Source organism: Pantherophis guttatus, chromosome 3 (genome assembly GCF_059756535.1).
Source record: "Pantherophis guttatus breed Tessera chromosome 3, ASM5975653v1, whole genome shotgun sequence".
NCBI classification, from domain to species: Eukaryota; Metazoa; Chordata; class Lepidosauria; order Squamata; family Colubridae; genus Pantherophis; species Pantherophis guttatus.
The window spans coordinates 54,244,336-54,260,744 of record NC_142065.1 but is presented as its reverse complement, the minus strand read 5'-3'; the positions used below and the strand labels follow the sequence as shown (position 1 = coordinate 54,260,744).

Here is a 16,409-nt window from a genome sequence, read left to right as displayed (position 1 = left end):
CTCTGCCTGGGGCATTCAAGTAGTCCTAGCAACTGTCAAGGAAACTAAGTTGTAGGACTGAACTCAGTATCATCACACAGTAGTTAGCTAATGTGAAACTCTTTGGATTCTGTGATTTTCAAGGAACGTATATAATATTTTGGGAATGTAGAAAGCTTTCTGCAATGTGATTAGCGCATCTGTCCAACTAAATTACTATCTTACCCTGTTAAACTCTCCATTATAGGAAACTTTAACCAAAGAAATCTGTTGCTTGCAATCCACATACTTTATCTCTAACCTATGTTTTCTCCCTAACTCAGAGCAAGGACAGTAGTTCAGCTTTCCCCAATTTAGCATCCTCCAGATATTCTGGATTTTAACTCCCATATACCTTGACCAAAGTGGCTTAAGATAATGGGAGCTGTCATTAATGCAACAGGCATCAAGTTGTAGATGGGTGTCAGAGGCTAGTCATTCCCAGGGTAGCAATAACAACAGCACTTAAGACTTATATACCGCTTCACAGTGCTTTACAGCCCTCTATAAGTGGTTTACAGAGTCAGCATATTGCCGTCAACCATCTGGGTCCTCATTTTATCAACTCTTGGAAGGATGGAAGGCTGAGTCAACCTTGACCCGATCAGGATCGAACTGCCGCACTGCTGGCAGCCAACAGCAGATGTAAACTGCAGTACTGCATTCTAACCACTGCGCCACTGCCATATTTCCAAATACAGCAGGCATTATGTTCTGTAGCAGAAATAGGCAGCTAAGTATCTTTCAGATGTTTTCATTCACAACGATCAAATTATTGATTATGGTGACCAGAGCTTTGGGGCGCTTGTAGTCAAAGTTAGGTGGAGGATGTCAACTTGCCCATTTTTGTGTGTGAGGGTCTCTGAAAGAGAATCAATGTTTATGGGTTGGGGGAAATGAGAACAACCGAAATCAAACAGACTTACCCCACATGTCTCTTCTCCAGAGATGGTGACCCTCTGGAACTCTCTGTCCAAAAATATATCTCGATCTTTTGGAAGGTAATCTACTAGGTCTTCACCCTGTTCTTTAAATAATCTGGGAGGAGAAGAAAGGGGAAAAGAGAGGGAATGAAGGAGCCACCATGAGGAATAGTCTCTGATAAATTCTGTCAGTCTACAGGAGTCCCCTTTTCCAGCAGGTGTGTGAAAACACAAAATCGAACACACAAACACGGGCAACACAGGGACTTTCAGGTGTATCCTCCAATGGCAGCACTCTGAACTATGGAAAGGGGTGAGGAATAGCAGTGGGCAACAATACATACAGCAGAACTAGTAGGAAAATGTTCCTGAGCCCCAAATTTACCAGATGGTTGACTGCTCATTTCTATACTGAACGATCAAACATTTGGGTTAAACAGGGATTTTCAAACTTTTTCTGGCTACAAAAATTCGTAGATTAAAAGAAAAATCCTGGAACCCACAATCAGAAGGCAAACCTCTAGTGATAAAAAATTGACTGTGCTTGAATAATTCTTTCTTTCTTTCTTTCTTTCTTTTTCTTTCTTTTCCTTCCTTTTCTTTTTCTTTTCCATGATTCCACCAAACACAGTTTGAAAAAAACCTGTTGTAGAGTATCAGAATAGATTTCTTGTCGTGGCAAAACTGAAGGAGCTGCTCATCTGCCTAAAACAGTGAGAAACATCCTACTTGGCTGAGCTTCTGGGTTCACTAGGATCCAAGCTGCTCAGTCAACAAATGCACAATGAAAGAGGGAAGGGGAAAAGGCAAATATAAAACAGAGACAAACAGCTCTATCCACTATGCCTGCCTTGAAAATAGTTGCTTTAAGAAGGACAGGAGGGAAACAGAGCTCAGAAAAGGAACAAGGGAAAGCAACCAATAGTATGATGTGTGGAATCCCCCACTCACCGATGTTGAGATTTTTGGGACTGGAAGATGCAAAAAATAAAACGAGGTTTGGTTTAGTCCAATAATATTTGGTCTGGTCCAAAATAAAATGGCTCCCCTAATTTTTCAACTTTAGATAAGCTTTTTTCTCAGAAGAGTTTGCTTAAGTGACACACACAGATAAGGCAGCTGACTTTAGCCTTTCCTTTCCAGAGGTACCTTTGTTCTAACATACCAAACTTTTCTCACTTCTGGGAGTAACTCCACTTCCATTCTGAACTCTGGTTCTATCTGACCATTTAGAATCCTCCCAATGTTGTTACTCAGTCTTTCCCCAGCCTGGTTCCCGTTAGGTATTCCATCATCAACCCAAAACAACAGGAGAGTAACATGTTGGGGAAAAGTGCCTTAATTTAACGTGGATTAAGGTTTTCTTCGCAGTCTGTGGAATTCATTTTAATGGCAACACCCCCAGCGGTGGTACAATTGCATGTGGGATACAATGTATGGAGGGGGACAGAACTTTGCAAAAGAGAAGGTCACTCACTCTGGATCAGTCAAGGTGGGAATAGGGAGAAGAGTCAGCCTGCGGGAAAGTCCCGCGCCCACCCCTGAGTCAAGGGCAGAGAGAATTAAGGCCAGGCACTCACTGTAGGTCGGCAGCACTGTCAATTTTCAGGAAGTCCTGTTTGGCTCTGAGTAAAATGTCAGGTTCTAGTCTGAGGACAAATGGGAAGTGGAGGCCAAGGCCAAGAAAAGGACAAACAGTCAGAGAGGGGAGAAAGAAAGAGGAAGAGGAAATGGTAAAGAAGATGAGGAGAAAAAGAAAAACACTAGCATTAATGCAGAAACCGATATCAGAAATGGCAGACACTATACAGCAATATACTAGCAATGGGATCCAAAAAAAGAATGAATGTAAGAGGTCTTTGTAAGATACCATGACTAAGCTATGGTTTGGCTATTATTGGAAAAGCACTGCTGGTTCCCACATCATATTTTCCCTTTATTTGAATTTCCTTCCTTACCTCCTTCCCACCTGCTTGACTACCAGCAGCCAGTTTGTTTTCCAAACCACTCCTAAACCCCCTACCCAAACCCCTTTCACAGGCTCTGCCTTAAAGAGATATAGACAGATAAATAGCTCAACTACTTTCTCTTCAATGAAATCAATCTCATTAGACACGCAGGACCAATATAATGCCTCTTTACAACTGAAGATCAAAGACTTTTGGGGCTGTGGGAATATTTTCACTGGAAGAGAAGGAAATCTGTTATCTCCAATATTGCTCTGATAAAAGGAAGTCCTATACTCTCCTTCAGAAGTTATTTTCCTGGATCTCTTTTTGTGCTTCTCCTCTAAAATCCTACTTTTCCTAGATTGCCACAACATTCCAAGGGGAACTTTTGGGAGTTGAAAAACTGGGCGTCTAATCAGGGTAGAAATGAAGATCCCCCTCCCCCATTGAGTAGACTTGCCTCCTATCTAACAGAACTCCATGCATGGATCTCTACAGCAAACCATGTTCTGCCTATTGTATTCCTTCTCCCTAAGTTTTTCATTCCAATGGATCTTTCCTTCCGTCTCACTTCTGCCATCCCCTCTTCCTTCTTCAGAGCAGCACAAGTGCACCACTGGTTGCCAGGCATCAGGCAGGTAAATAGGCAACTGGTAGCTTCCATTTCTTCTGCCTAAGCACTGTCCTCCCCTCATACTGATGCCCTGGCTTGAACCACTGAAGAAATAACTCTGAGACTTTGCAGCCCTTCCCAAGTGAGGTTTCTGGTTAGAAGTAAACATTTGCAGAATCCTAATGGCCAAATGTGCCATTATTCCACCATGCTGTTTCCTCTCCCTGTTCTGGTCTCTAAAGGACTATAGAGAAGAACAGCAAGGTGGGGATAGATAAAACCCAGATATTTTCTACCTGATGTGATTGCTAAGGAATCATGCCAGTGACAATCTAACAGTAAGAAAACTGTGTGCAGGACAAGCAAAGTGTAAAAATATCAGCCACACACATTTATGCACATAGACACGCAGTCATGCCACTGACAGATGACTGTATGAATGCTTCTCTTGACATGATGGTTACTATCACTGCAGAAGTTGAAGCAATGAAATGACATTCCTGGATATTTCCAAAGTCTCTATCACACTTTTTCTAGATTGTAAATAAAAGTTACCTCCATTTGATTTCTTCCCATCTTTCCCAGTTTCAAATACTCTTACTCATCCTGTTTTCTTTTTCCCCCAAGGCTCCAAGTGAAATGTTCCATCCTGCTCTTGAAATATCGAAGGGAAACTAGGAAAAGTCCAAAAAGCATTGGCAACTTACTTCACATCCTGGCTTATCTGCCGCTCCAACCGTTGGCGCCTCTCTTCTAACTGTTCGATGGGGCTGTCTTCTGGGAATTCGTAGGGAGCACTGCGCATTTCACTCTCGGCCAATGAGTGACAAAACAACTCCTGCAAGCATAACAGCACAGTGCTACTGGAATATCCATACAAGCGTGCATGTAGTTTCAATGAAGGTCTTCATCATTGTATGAGGTTAGATAGGACGGGCATGCTCCCAGTCCCTTCCCTTAAACATTGCCACCTTACGGGAACCAAAAAGCGTGCCTTTTTTGTGGCAGCTCCTGGCCTATGAAACACTCCTCTCCCCCACCAAAGTTCAGCAGGCCTCTATCCTCTTAGCCTTCCAAAGAGCACTGAAGTCCTGACTTTCCACCCCATGTGCTGGGATAGGATGGGGTGATGGCAAGTTAGAAGCTTGACTTGGCACCAGGTGTTTTTTTTTTTTTAATATTTATGATTTTAATATGGTTTTTTATGTGGTTTTAATTCTTGATTTGGAGCTACTCAGAGTTTGGTATGAGACGGACAGCCACAGGTAGTCCTTGAGTTATGACCATAATGGAACCTGTTCATTACAGTTGTTACGTCGGGATGGTCATAGATCAGGTCACCCATGTGACTGACCTGATTTTATGATCTTTTTTGTGGTATTTGTTAAGCAAATGCTGTGGTTGTTAAATGAGGCAATGGTTTGCTATAGACCAGTTTACTTCCAAAACCAGAAGTAAATGCTGGTTTTTGGCAAAACAGTTGTAAAATGCAGTCACGTGACTATGGGAAGTTTAAACCATTTGCTGAGTGCCCAAAACGCAGTCACATGACTAAAGAGGGTGGTTGGAATTTCAAATTTGGGTCCTAAGTAACTTTGTTGTAACTTCAAACAGTCATTAAGCAACCAGTCATAGGTCAAGGAGTACCTGTATATAAATGTTTTAAATGAATAAGAGAAACAAATCTCTGTTATCCATAAGAAACAACAACCCGAGGAGTCCGTTAAAAGCTGTTCTGGGACAATCTGCCAGGACTACAATCTCATGCCAGCATCAGTGAAAGTACCGCTGCTCAGTGGATTAGAAAACTATAACATGATGTACTCTTGATTAGGACAGTAATTTGCATTGAGGTCATAACTGCGGTAATTTAAAACTGTTCCAGTGATGGCTGTTGAATGAATCTTATAACTGCTACTTCTCATTGTCCAGGTCATCAAAGAACACATCAATGATTAATAAACCCAAGGCCACACCCAGGAGCATGCCTTCTCCAGTGTGCTTTATACACACTGATCTGTCAACATTAAGGATCTGTCATTGCCAAGTAAGCAAGCTCTTACTTGCTTCCTATGAAAATAAGACAGAAACATATCCTAACACAGTGTTTCTCAGTCTTCACAATTTAAAAGATACGTAGATTTCAACTTCAAGAATTCCCCAGCCAGCATATGCTAACATTTCCCTTTCTCCAACAAGTTGTGAAGCGCTGAGAAACACTACATTACAGTGTAGTGTATGATGCCTATACAACTTGTCAAAAAAACCCACATGACCAGACTGCTTAGTGATGGGCAGTTCTGGCAGTCCCAGTTGCTGTCTGTCCTAAGCGATGATGGCATGGCTCACTGAATGAGGCCATCATGTGACTTGCAACTTCTTGCCAGCTTTCCTTTGCCAGAAGCCAGCAGGGAAGTTCACAAATTGCAATCATGTGACTGTGGGATGCTGAGATTTTATAACTGTGAGCCAGGTTCGGCTGAGTGTGTTAGAGATGGGAGGTTTCCTTTCAGCGATCTCTGGTTTTCCTGTTTTCTTGTGGTGGTGGGGCTTGGTTCTAAAGTGATGGTGGTGGACAGCCATCTGTCAGAAATGGTGTAGGGTCTCCTGCTTGGGTGGGTGGTTGGACTAGATGACCTACAAGCAGTGGTGAAATCTAAAATTTGTTACTACCGGTTCTGTGGGCATGGCTTAGTGGGGGGTGGGTGACTTAGTGACTGGGTGGGCATGGCCAATTTTTTAAAAAACTTTTAAAACCATTTTTTCTACAACCTCTTCGCCGAAGAGGTTGAAAAAAAATGCTTTCAAAAGGCTCTGACGATCCCAGCTGAGTTGCCTGATCGGCAGAGACTTTTTTTCTTTTAAATGCCTCTGCCGATCAGGCAACTCAGCTTGGATTGTCAGAGGCATTTAAAAGAAAAAAAGTTTCTGCCGATCAGGCAACTCAGCTGGGATCATCAGAGATATTTAAAAGAAAAAAAGGTTTTTTTTCTTTTAAAAGCCTTTGACGATCCCAGCTGAGCTGCACGATCATCAGAGGCTTTTTTTTTTTACTTTTAAAAGCATTTTTTCGGCCGAAGAGGTTGTAGAAAAAATGCTTTTAAAAGTAAAAAAAGCCTCTGATGATTGTGCGGCTCAGCTGGGCATGAGGGGGCGGCAGGGATTTTTGCTACCGGTTCTCCAAACGACCCACCTCCATTGCTACCGGATCGGGCAATCCGGTCCGAACCAGGAGCATTTCACCCCTGCCTACAAGGTCCCTTCCATAACTACAAGGACCAGTCTTAATTACCATTCATTCAGCACCATTGTAAATTCATTGAATGAGTGGTTATTAAATGAGGACCACCTGTTTTAGATTATAATCCTACCACCTCCGATGGCTGGCGACCAGTGCATACTTTGGAGAGTTCAGAGTAAAAGGTGAACGGGCAAAAATAACTGTTCTGCTTTTATTTCTGGAATCCAAAAATAAGTTGCTTCAAGAGCAATTCTTTACTAAGAAACTTTAAATCTATTTTCTCCAGTCAACCCTTCTCTCCTAGAAATGCTAGAGAATCACATGGATTCAAAACAATTTTCTCAAAATAGAATTTACAAATGGTCTTTTTTTTAACATTAAGAAGAACAACCCAAGAAAAATTGCATGATTTTTACATGTTCATTTCACAGCCTTCATTCTACAATGAACAGTGCAGACACATACAAACAACTAGTGAGGGAATATGCAGATCTACCTCAGCAAGCTCTTTGTACTTGCCATCCATGGAGGTCCGTAGATCAACAGGAAAATGCTTCAGGCAGTGGGAAGGCCCTGGGAGAGAACGTGCAGGCTGCAACTGCCGGGACCTCGGCCCTCCGTGAATCTCTGTGGATGCAAGGAAGACAGCAATCAGGCAGACAGGAAAAGCTACTAGGTCTGAGAAGCAGGAGGAACGAGAGAGATATTAATAACATCCTCTTTCTCTTTAGATCATACATAAATTTGCAGTACTAGACCTCAGTTTACTCAGACTCATCTGCAGATCTTGGAAGTCAGCAATTTTTCACTGAATTAATGTTACTGCAAGACAATTAGCTTTTTAATAATACCGCCCCAGTCCAGCTGGCATATTTAATGGAAAGTGACTTTAGCTTACAGAAGTTGTATTACACATACCCCTCTGTTCACCAATTCAGTGTCTTCCCATATTAGCCTTAGAAATCAGTTCAGAACTGCTAACTATGTCAACCAGGGTGTGAGAGCATTCCATAATGTATGTCAGAAATGTCCAACATTAGTTCCTTCAACTCCTCCTCCTTAAAAGAGAAACAGGCTTGTTATTTGTGAATAGTTTCCAAAAACTATTTCTATCTTCATATTTTGAAAAATATGCTGTTAGGACTCATGTCCCAGGTCTGATAGAGGTCTGATACTAAAGACAAGTTTAGTATTCAAAATGGTTAGGAGGTATCTGTGTCTAGTAACAAATAGATATTAAAATAAATATGAACATCTGTGTGAAGCATGCTTGGTTTTATTTTCATTTCTGGCTTCATATTGCTCAATGCAGGAACCCATGCCAAATTTTCTTGTTACAGATTGAGTCCACATTAAAAGTAAGAAATAGCTTCCTAAAAAAAGTAGAGTTCTTGATGTTCTCTGAGCTTAATTGTTTGCTTGCAAATGTTTCATCACATGACTAAAGAACATCATCAGTGCTACTCAGTGTGGAGTTTGCTCTCTGTTTATATAGATTAGTTTGCCCAGCCAGTGTTGGTAGGGGTATGGTTGTCTGTTTGGAAGTTCCTTGATTTGGGAATTGTTTTCTACTTGATCATCTGATGTTAATCCTTGCTTATCTGGGCATATGCTTCTGGAGAGGATGTGTTCTGTTCTTTTTGTTTGCTTTTTATATTCTGATTGGCTGTGTCTATTGATGGTTGATTTATCTGAATGCCAAGCTTCCAGGAATTCCTTAACATTTTGGATTTAGCTTGGTCTAGGATGCTCATAATTTCCCAGTTGAAACTATGGTTGAGTTTGTCCATGTGTTGTATGATCATGTAGTTTTCATTGTAACTTCTGATTGTGAGTTCTTACTCTGCATGTTGTAGATGACTTCTGTTTTTTTCTTCTTGGGGTCTTTTGGTTTACTTAACTTGTTTTGGAGGGCTTTTATTGGTTTGTGTACTCTGGTAATGATGCCATGTGTTATAATAATCTGTTGGTTGTTTCTGAGATGCTTTTGATACATGGTAATGTTGTCATTTACACAGCCTGTGTGTTGGTGCTTTAGTGAGTTAAGTGATCAGGCACTTTTTGATAAAGTTGGCAGTCTGTTTTCTTTTTCTGGCATTCTGGGTTGCCATGATGCATTTACAGTATATTCATTTTTTTAAAAAGGTTCTTACAGCTTCTCTTGTGAAGGATTGAGTTGTTACTTTGGTAAGGAAACACTTGGTTCATGTGGGTTGTTTTCCAATAGATTTTTTTTCTAATTTGCTGTCATTTTTTCTGATGATTAGGATATCCCAGAAAGGTAGTGTGTTATTAGTTTTTTCTTCTCTTGTGAAGAAAAGAAAAATAGCACTTCTTTTAGGACCAATTTAGGACTTATTCCTTTGAAGATACTGTTGATTGTTTTCATGTGTCTTCTTTAATTGTTCCATCTTTATCATGATGTTAAACAGTCGTCTACATTCAGGATTTATACTTTTGGTTTTATGAATGGCAGTGCTATAGTTTCTAGATGCTGCATTATACTCTTTGCTATGAGTCATGAGAACCCACAGGTGTTCTTCTAATTTGTTGATATATTTGTCCATCAAACCGAAAGCACTGAGGCAGAGGTTGATAGAACCATGATTTTTGGTATTTGATGTATTTGATGTATTTTGGTGTATTGGCTAGGTTGAGTATGGTGTGTAGTACTGTTGCTATGGATTCTTTCACTAGTTTTGGACTAGTGTGCTGTGGACACAAAGAGTGCTGTGACTTCGAATGAGACCATAATTTCATCATCATCAATGGTTAGGTCTTTTTTTTCCTGGATGCACTATATTTTCTGAAGGCACTTTGGGTTTTTTGAAGGCACAAAAATAAACAACCAAGTTCAGAGAGCACAAGGACTCCACAGTTCAACCCCGAGCTACTTATATTCTCTTCTATTGGTCCTAAAAGAAGTGCTATCTGTTTCCAGATCAGATCTGTCCATCTGTCCCTAACGACCCATTATTAGAAATAAAATGAGCTCCAGAATCAAATGACAGCAGTCAATTAGTATATATATGTCTTTCTCCACAAGCCTATCAACATTTGAAAACCATCTTAATAACCAACTTCCCCTGTTGGCTGCAGCAGCGCTCAGATACCAGAGAGAAAGCCCCGGATTTCTAACTTTTACATTTTATATAAGCTGGAAATTCCCCTGTTAATAATGAAAAAAGCCTTCTGCATAGTTCTTCCATGTGAAAGAACCTCATTTCTTTCACCATGTGATCATGCATTATTTTTGTAGATAGCATAAAATGCATAAGGCTCACCTGTTCAATAGAGCCCCTTTGAGTGTGAGGCAAATCATCACTATTCCTCCTCCCCAGATAGGAAACTAAAAGAAATGGACGAGCCTCAGATAATAGTGACTGATCAAAGCCAAAAAAGGGATTTCACAGTCTTCTCCCCAATGGAAACCCAGGCCATAGTTGTTTTGTTGCCATCTTATCCCAAATATAGGGTTACCAATACCAAGGCTTACTTCAAATGCAGAAAAAAAAATCATTAAATGTGTTTTAGTGTTTACTGAAACACATACACTGAAGTGGCACTTTGTATCTGAATTTCCCTTGGGTATGTGCTTGGGAAATGCCAACAGTGAAATAAAAAAAGATCTGCAACCAGATAGGGCAAGGGACTTTTCATAGGATTTGGCCATCCAAATTTTAATGGGGAAAACCATTACTGCTTCTCTCAAAGTAGAAAGTTCTAATTTCTGCCATGCTCGATTAAGACATCAGCTTGGTATTTCTCAAACTTCAGAAACTTTTAAGTTGTCTGGACATCAACGCTCAGAATTTCCCAGTCAAGTCATTTTGAGAGTCCACGTATCCTAAAGTTGCTTAGGATATGTGGCACACTGGGTTAGTAGTAGAATTTCCTATCGGTCTTCTGGCAGCGATAAGGACAAGAGAATACTACTGAAGGTGACAGGCAAGGGAAACAAGCATTTTTAAAAATTACTTTTCATCACTCATCATCATATAGTACATCATATAGTACACAACCGCCTCTTTTCAGCCAGGGGAAAGCCTTCACAATCAAGATCAAAAAGCCAAAGTCCTACTTTACCAGGTTTCACTAATACAGAACTAACACTAGTCAGTTTGAAAATCAGTATCTTAGCTGTCTTCCAGAGACACTGAAAGAACAAACATCTTTTGTCCTGTTAAAAAGAACTTGGCAAAACCACCCTCCTTCCTATATAGACTGCAGAGGCCAAGAGCAAACCCTCAGGAGAAATCAACCAGCCCCTATCCTGGGCTTCAGGGACAACATCGCAAGAAAGAACTGCTCCCGATATCCATTTTGTTGTGCTTTCAAACCTCAGGCCTTCTTCGTTCTTGAATGAGAGCCGCTGCCTGCAGATCAGACCTTTCCTCTCTACTGCTGCAACAGAACAGCCATTCCTAGCTCGAGGCACAGGCAGGGGATGTGGGGGTGCTGGAGAAATCTACTGAGAGATGGCCAACTCAGAACACATAAGAAACAAATTATGAGTCCCAATCACAACACTATGGGTCAAACACCACAATAATCGCACCCATGTGGAGATGTGTATTTCTCTCTTTCTTTTTTTTTATTATAAAAGTTTTTTTTATTTTTGAACAAAAACAACATAAAAAACATCATCTTTCCATATACTTCCAGACAGTGATTCGATCGGTTAAAATCATTTCGTGCTCTCAATATTTTCAAAATTTCAATTGTGAAAAATGTTCTTTAGGTTTTAGGTTTAGGTTTTATTTGATTTATATACCGCCCTACTCCCGAAGGACTCAGGGCGGTGAACAGCCACAAGATAAAACACATAAATACAAAATTTAAAAGCAAAATAAAACCGAATTAAACAATTTGGCCCAAGACAGATTTAAAACACCCCGATAATTAAGAACAGATTAAAATTTACATTTTAAAAGGGAAAAAGGGAAAGTTAGGCCAGGCCAGCCTGATGGAATAAAAAGGTCTTGAGAGCACGGTGGAAGGTGCACAGATCCGGGATCCTCCGTATCTCTGGGGGGAGCTCATTCCAGATAGTAGGTGCCTCCACAGAGAAGGCTCTCCCCCTGGGGGCCGCCAGTCAACATTGTTTGGTCGACGGCACCCGGAGGAGGCCCTCTCTATGAGAGCTGGTGGGAGGCTACTGGTGACAGCAGGCGATCCCGTAAATAACCAGGTTCTAAGCCATGGAGCGCTCTAAAGATGGTAACCAGGACCTTGAAGCGCACACAGAAGACCACCGGGAGCCAGTGCAGCTCACATAGGAGAGGTGTTACATGGGAACGCCATGTTGCTCCCATAACCACCCGCGCGGCCGCACTCTGTGCCAGTTGGAGCCTCCGGGTGCTCCTCAAGGGGAGCCCCATGTAGAGAGTGTTACAGTAGTCCAGGCAGGAAGTGACGAGGGCATGAGTGACCATGTGTAAGGAGTCCCGATCCAGAAAGGGATGCAACTGGCGAATCAGGCGAACCTGATGAAAAATCCTCCCGGTCACAGCCGTCAAAGTCTTCTAAAGACAGCCGCGAATCCAGGAGGACGCCCAGGTTGCAAACCCTCTCCGTGGGGGCCAGCGATTTGCCCCCAATAGTCAGTGATGGCACCAACTGACTATATCAGGACGTCGGAAACCACAGCCACTCGGTCTTGGATGGGTTGAGCCTGAGCCTGTTCCTCCCCATCCAGATCCGCACGGCCTCCAGGCACCGGGACATCACTTCAAGGGCATCGTTGGGATGGTCCGGGGTGGAGATGTACAGCTGAGTGTCGTCAGCGTACTGATGGTACTCCACCCCGAAACCATGGATGATCTCGCCCAGCGGCTTTACATAAATGTTGAACAGAAGGGGCGAGAGGACCGACCCTTGTGGCACCCCACATATGAGGCGCCTCGGGGTCAACCTCTGCCCCCCTGCCAACACAAACTGCAACCGGTCAGAGAGAAAGGAGGAGAACCCCGCAACACAGTGCCCCCCACCCCTAACTCTTCCAACCGGTACAGCATGATACCATGGTCGATGATATCCGATTTATTCGATTTATTTCCTCTGCGCATGTCCAAGATGGCCGCTCCCAGCTGAGCGGCGGCGATACTCGGGGGATATCCCCCGGGTTTTGGGGGTTCCGGGGGTTCGACCAGCTAATTGACCCCCATGTCTGGTGAGGGGAGCTTCTCACCAGTCTGTGTCATCTTCTTGAGAGCTGGCAGCTCTCCAGGACACGATGGCCACGAACGAGACGGAGACGGCTGCGCTGCGGCTCTATGAGCGGGGAGAGCGCCCTCAGCGCCCTCGGCATCTCCCCGCAGCTGCCGAGCTAGTGGAACGGGCGGTGGCGGCGTCGGCGATGCAGCCCCTCCCTGGAGCTTCAGGGACTCCGAGGGGATGACAGGGGCTTCCTGTTAGACCCAACGGTGGACGGGGATGTTTTAAGAGCTGGCATCGTCGGGATTGGCACTCGCTTTAACACTGGGACGAACGGCTGGGAGAGATAACATCAGAGAGGCCGGAAAGGGACAGGAGCCTGAATAGGGAGAGCGAGGGGCATCCTGACCATGATTTGAATCAGACCATCAATGTTTGTTTCTTGGAACTGCCGGTTACAGCTATGGATGGGAGGCCCACTTGGAGGGGGCCCACTCCTGGTCCTTCCAGAGGCTCCCCCCCTCCCTCATTTGGATGGGGGTGAGCTAGAAACATTGCTGTTTGATGGTCACAAAAGACCTTGGGCCAGGCTTTTATGCCTTACGTGGTCTATCAGCCTCCAGGAGGCCACTTATCATCTGGAGATGCCTCTGAATAATATGATACGATACTTGTTATGATACCTGCCTCCCATGGACATGGACATCTATAGCCTCCCGATTCGCCTCCCTACTCGCCTAAGGTGCAGCCGCTAGAGTTATCGGAGTCTTCTCTGGGCCCGTGAACCTGTAGATTGGTGGTTTGTTATCAATGCCCCCAATTGTAAGAGGGAAATATTCGGATTTCAAGTCTTTCATGGTGCCGGTCGACGACTGCGGTTTCTGGCCCTTCCCAGCTTTCGTGAGAGGGCAGCTGGTGTTAACATCTGGCCTCGAAGCGGCCTAAGACTCCATCCACTGCTGTGAGAGAGCAGTGGAGTTTATTGACTTGGAATTGATTGAATATCCCTTTCCAGACTTTGGACTATCTTGATTACCCCCAGGCCGTTGATTTTCCCCCGATTGATTGATTAATTAATTGATTGATTAGATGTATTCGCCAACAGAACTTCTTATTCTGCGAGACTCCCCCCTCTCGCAGGTGTGGCCCTCCACTTTATCAAGGGCCTACCTTTATGACGGGCTTTGGCACCCCGAGAGGTGGCATGCTGCAAAAAGGGGATTAAGGGGTTTTTTAGGGAAACTTTTTGATAGATTTTTAAGGGATTTTAAGGGGCGGGAGGGTTGTGTGGGTTTGGGGGTTAACCCACGGGGGGAGGGGTCCGGCCCAGCTGTTAGTGGGGCCACGGAGGGTGTAGATTCTGGGGGTAAGGGGGACATCAGAGTCCATTCTGTCGAGGGCTTTTCTATCAATGTGTTGAGTGGGAGGGGCAGATATGGTGGGAGCAGGGGGCCGCATCATGTAGTGGGGGCGCGCACTCGCTATCTTCGAGCGGTGGCACGCCCCGGTCCCCATAGCCCTTCTCGTATCCCAGGCTGTTCAGACTCTCAGGGCCCGAGCCTTCGGCTGCTGTCGTGCAATGCCAGGTCCGTGGTAAATAAAGCCCCCCTCATTTGCGATCTTATTCAGGAGGGGGGAGCGGACCTGGCAGGTATTACGGAGACCTGGTTGGGCCATGAGGGGGGGGTTCCCCTCGTGGATATGTGCCCACCAGGTTTCCGAGCATTCCATCAGCCGAGAGCTCAGGGCAGGGGCGGGGGGGTGGCGGTTATTATAAAGGAAAGTCTTGATCCGAGGGAGACCACTGTTCCACAGATAGCCGGATGTGAGTCCCTTTTTGTGAGGTGGGGTCGTGGAGTACAGATGGGCTTGTTGATCACGTACCTGGCTCCCTGCCGCGTGGCAACGGCCCTGCTCGAGCTGCTCAACGTCATAGCTGAGGTGGCGGTTGGTACCCCCAGACTTCTAGTCATGGGGGATTTCAACTTGCCATCTGTCGGCGAAACGTCTGAGGTGGCTCGAGAGTTCATGGCTTCCATGACGGCCATGGACCTTACTCAGTTAATTCATGACCCCACTCACACGGGTGGACACACTCTGGACTTAGTTTTTGTCTCTGGTCAGTGGTTGAGTGGCCTTGATACAGGGGATATAGTCATCGAACCCTTGTCATGGTCTGACCACTCGCTCCTTCGACTGGACTTTCTAACCGCCGCACCCCGCCGCAGGGAGGCGGGACCGACCAGGTGGTTCCGCCCCAGGCGCCTGATGGACCCTGATAGGTTCCAGATGGAGCTTGGGCCATTTCCTGAGACTCTGGCTCACGACTCGACTGAGGACCTGGTGGCCGCCTGGGATAGTGCGGCTGCCGGGGCCTTGGACCGTGTCGTGCCTTTGCGGCCTCTGACCCGGCACCGAACTCACCTAGCTCCTTGGTTCTCCGAGGAGCTCAGGGAGATGAAGCGCCGGAAAAGACGCCTGGAGAGTAGTTGGAGGACCAGTCGCTCCGAATCCGACCGAACACTGGCGAGGTCTCATATTAAGACCTACCTAGTGGCGATAAAAGCGGCGAAATCTAGTTATTTTGCCGCTCTTATCGCGTCATCAGATAATCGCCCGGCCGCCCTGTTTAGGGTGACCCGCTCCCTCCTCCATCTGGAAGCGCGGGATGACCCCTTGCAGGGCCGAGCCGAGGACTTTGTGCAGTATCTGTATGACAAAATCGCTCAGATTCGGGAAGGACTGGCCTCTGACTGGGTATGTCCGGACGGGATGACTGAGGCAGGTCTTGAGAGTGTTATCTGGGGGGAGTTCGATCCTGTGGCTCCCGAGGACATGGACAGGGTCCTGGGACGGCTGAACGCGACCACATGTTTATTGGACCCGTGTCCCTCCTGGTTGGTACTGGCTTCCCGGGAGGTGACACGAGGCTGGCTCCAGAAGATTGTTAACGCTTCTTTGAGTGAGGGGGTCCTGCCGGCCGCTTTGAAAGAAGCGGTTGTGAGGCCCCTCCTCAAGAAGCCCTCTCTGGATCCGGCTGTTTTGGCTAACTATCGTCCAGTCTCCAACCTTCGCTTTGTTGCGAAGGTTGTTGAGAGTGTGGTGGCGCAACAGCTTCCCCGGTACCTGGATGAAGCTGTCTATCTAGACCCGCTCCAGTCCGGCTTCCGGCCTGGGTACAGCACGGAAACGGCATTGGTCGCGTTGGTGGATGATCTCTGGAGGGCTCGGGATAGGGGTTGCTCCTCTGTCCTGGTCCTGTTAGACCTCTCAGCGGCTTTTGATACCATCGACCATGGTATCATGTTGCACCGGTTGGCGGGGTTGGGGGTGGGGGGCACCGTTCTGCGGTGGTTCTCCTCCTACCTCTCTGACCGGTCGCAATCTGTGTTGACGGGGGGGCAGCGGTCGACCCCGAGGCACCTTGCTTGTGGGGTGCCACAAGGGTCGGTCCTCTCGCCCCTTCTGTTCAACATTTATGTAAAGCCGCTGGGTGAGATCATCCGTGG

The 16,409-nt window shown here is 45.3% G+C and overlaps 1 protein-coding gene across 14 annotated transcripts in view; it reads right to left on the bottom strand.

The window, feature by feature from the left end:
- The window catches only part of AMPD2 (adenosine monophosphate deaminase 2), a 63,054-nt gene that overhangs the window by 22,338 nt on the left and 24,307 nt on the right, over positions 1–16,409 (bottom strand). For 8 of the 14 annotated variants that reach the window (XM_034414776.3, XM_087889595.1, XM_034414779.3 and 5 more), the window contains exons 2-5: positions 7,241–7,371; positions 4,211–4,341; positions 2,522–2,590; positions 945–1,056 (exon numbers count right to left, since the gene is read on the bottom strand). In XM_034414776.3, the coding sequence (XP_034270667.1) occupies positions 945–1,056; positions 2,522–2,590; positions 4,211–4,341; positions 7,241–7,371 (443 nt within the window). The remainder of the gene's footprint in view (positions 1–944; positions 1,057–2,521; positions 2,591–4,210; positions 4,342–7,240; positions 7,372–16,409) is intronic. The other 6 variants (XM_087889597.1, XM_087889598.1, XM_087889601.1 and 3 more) reach the window with 1 other exon arrangement.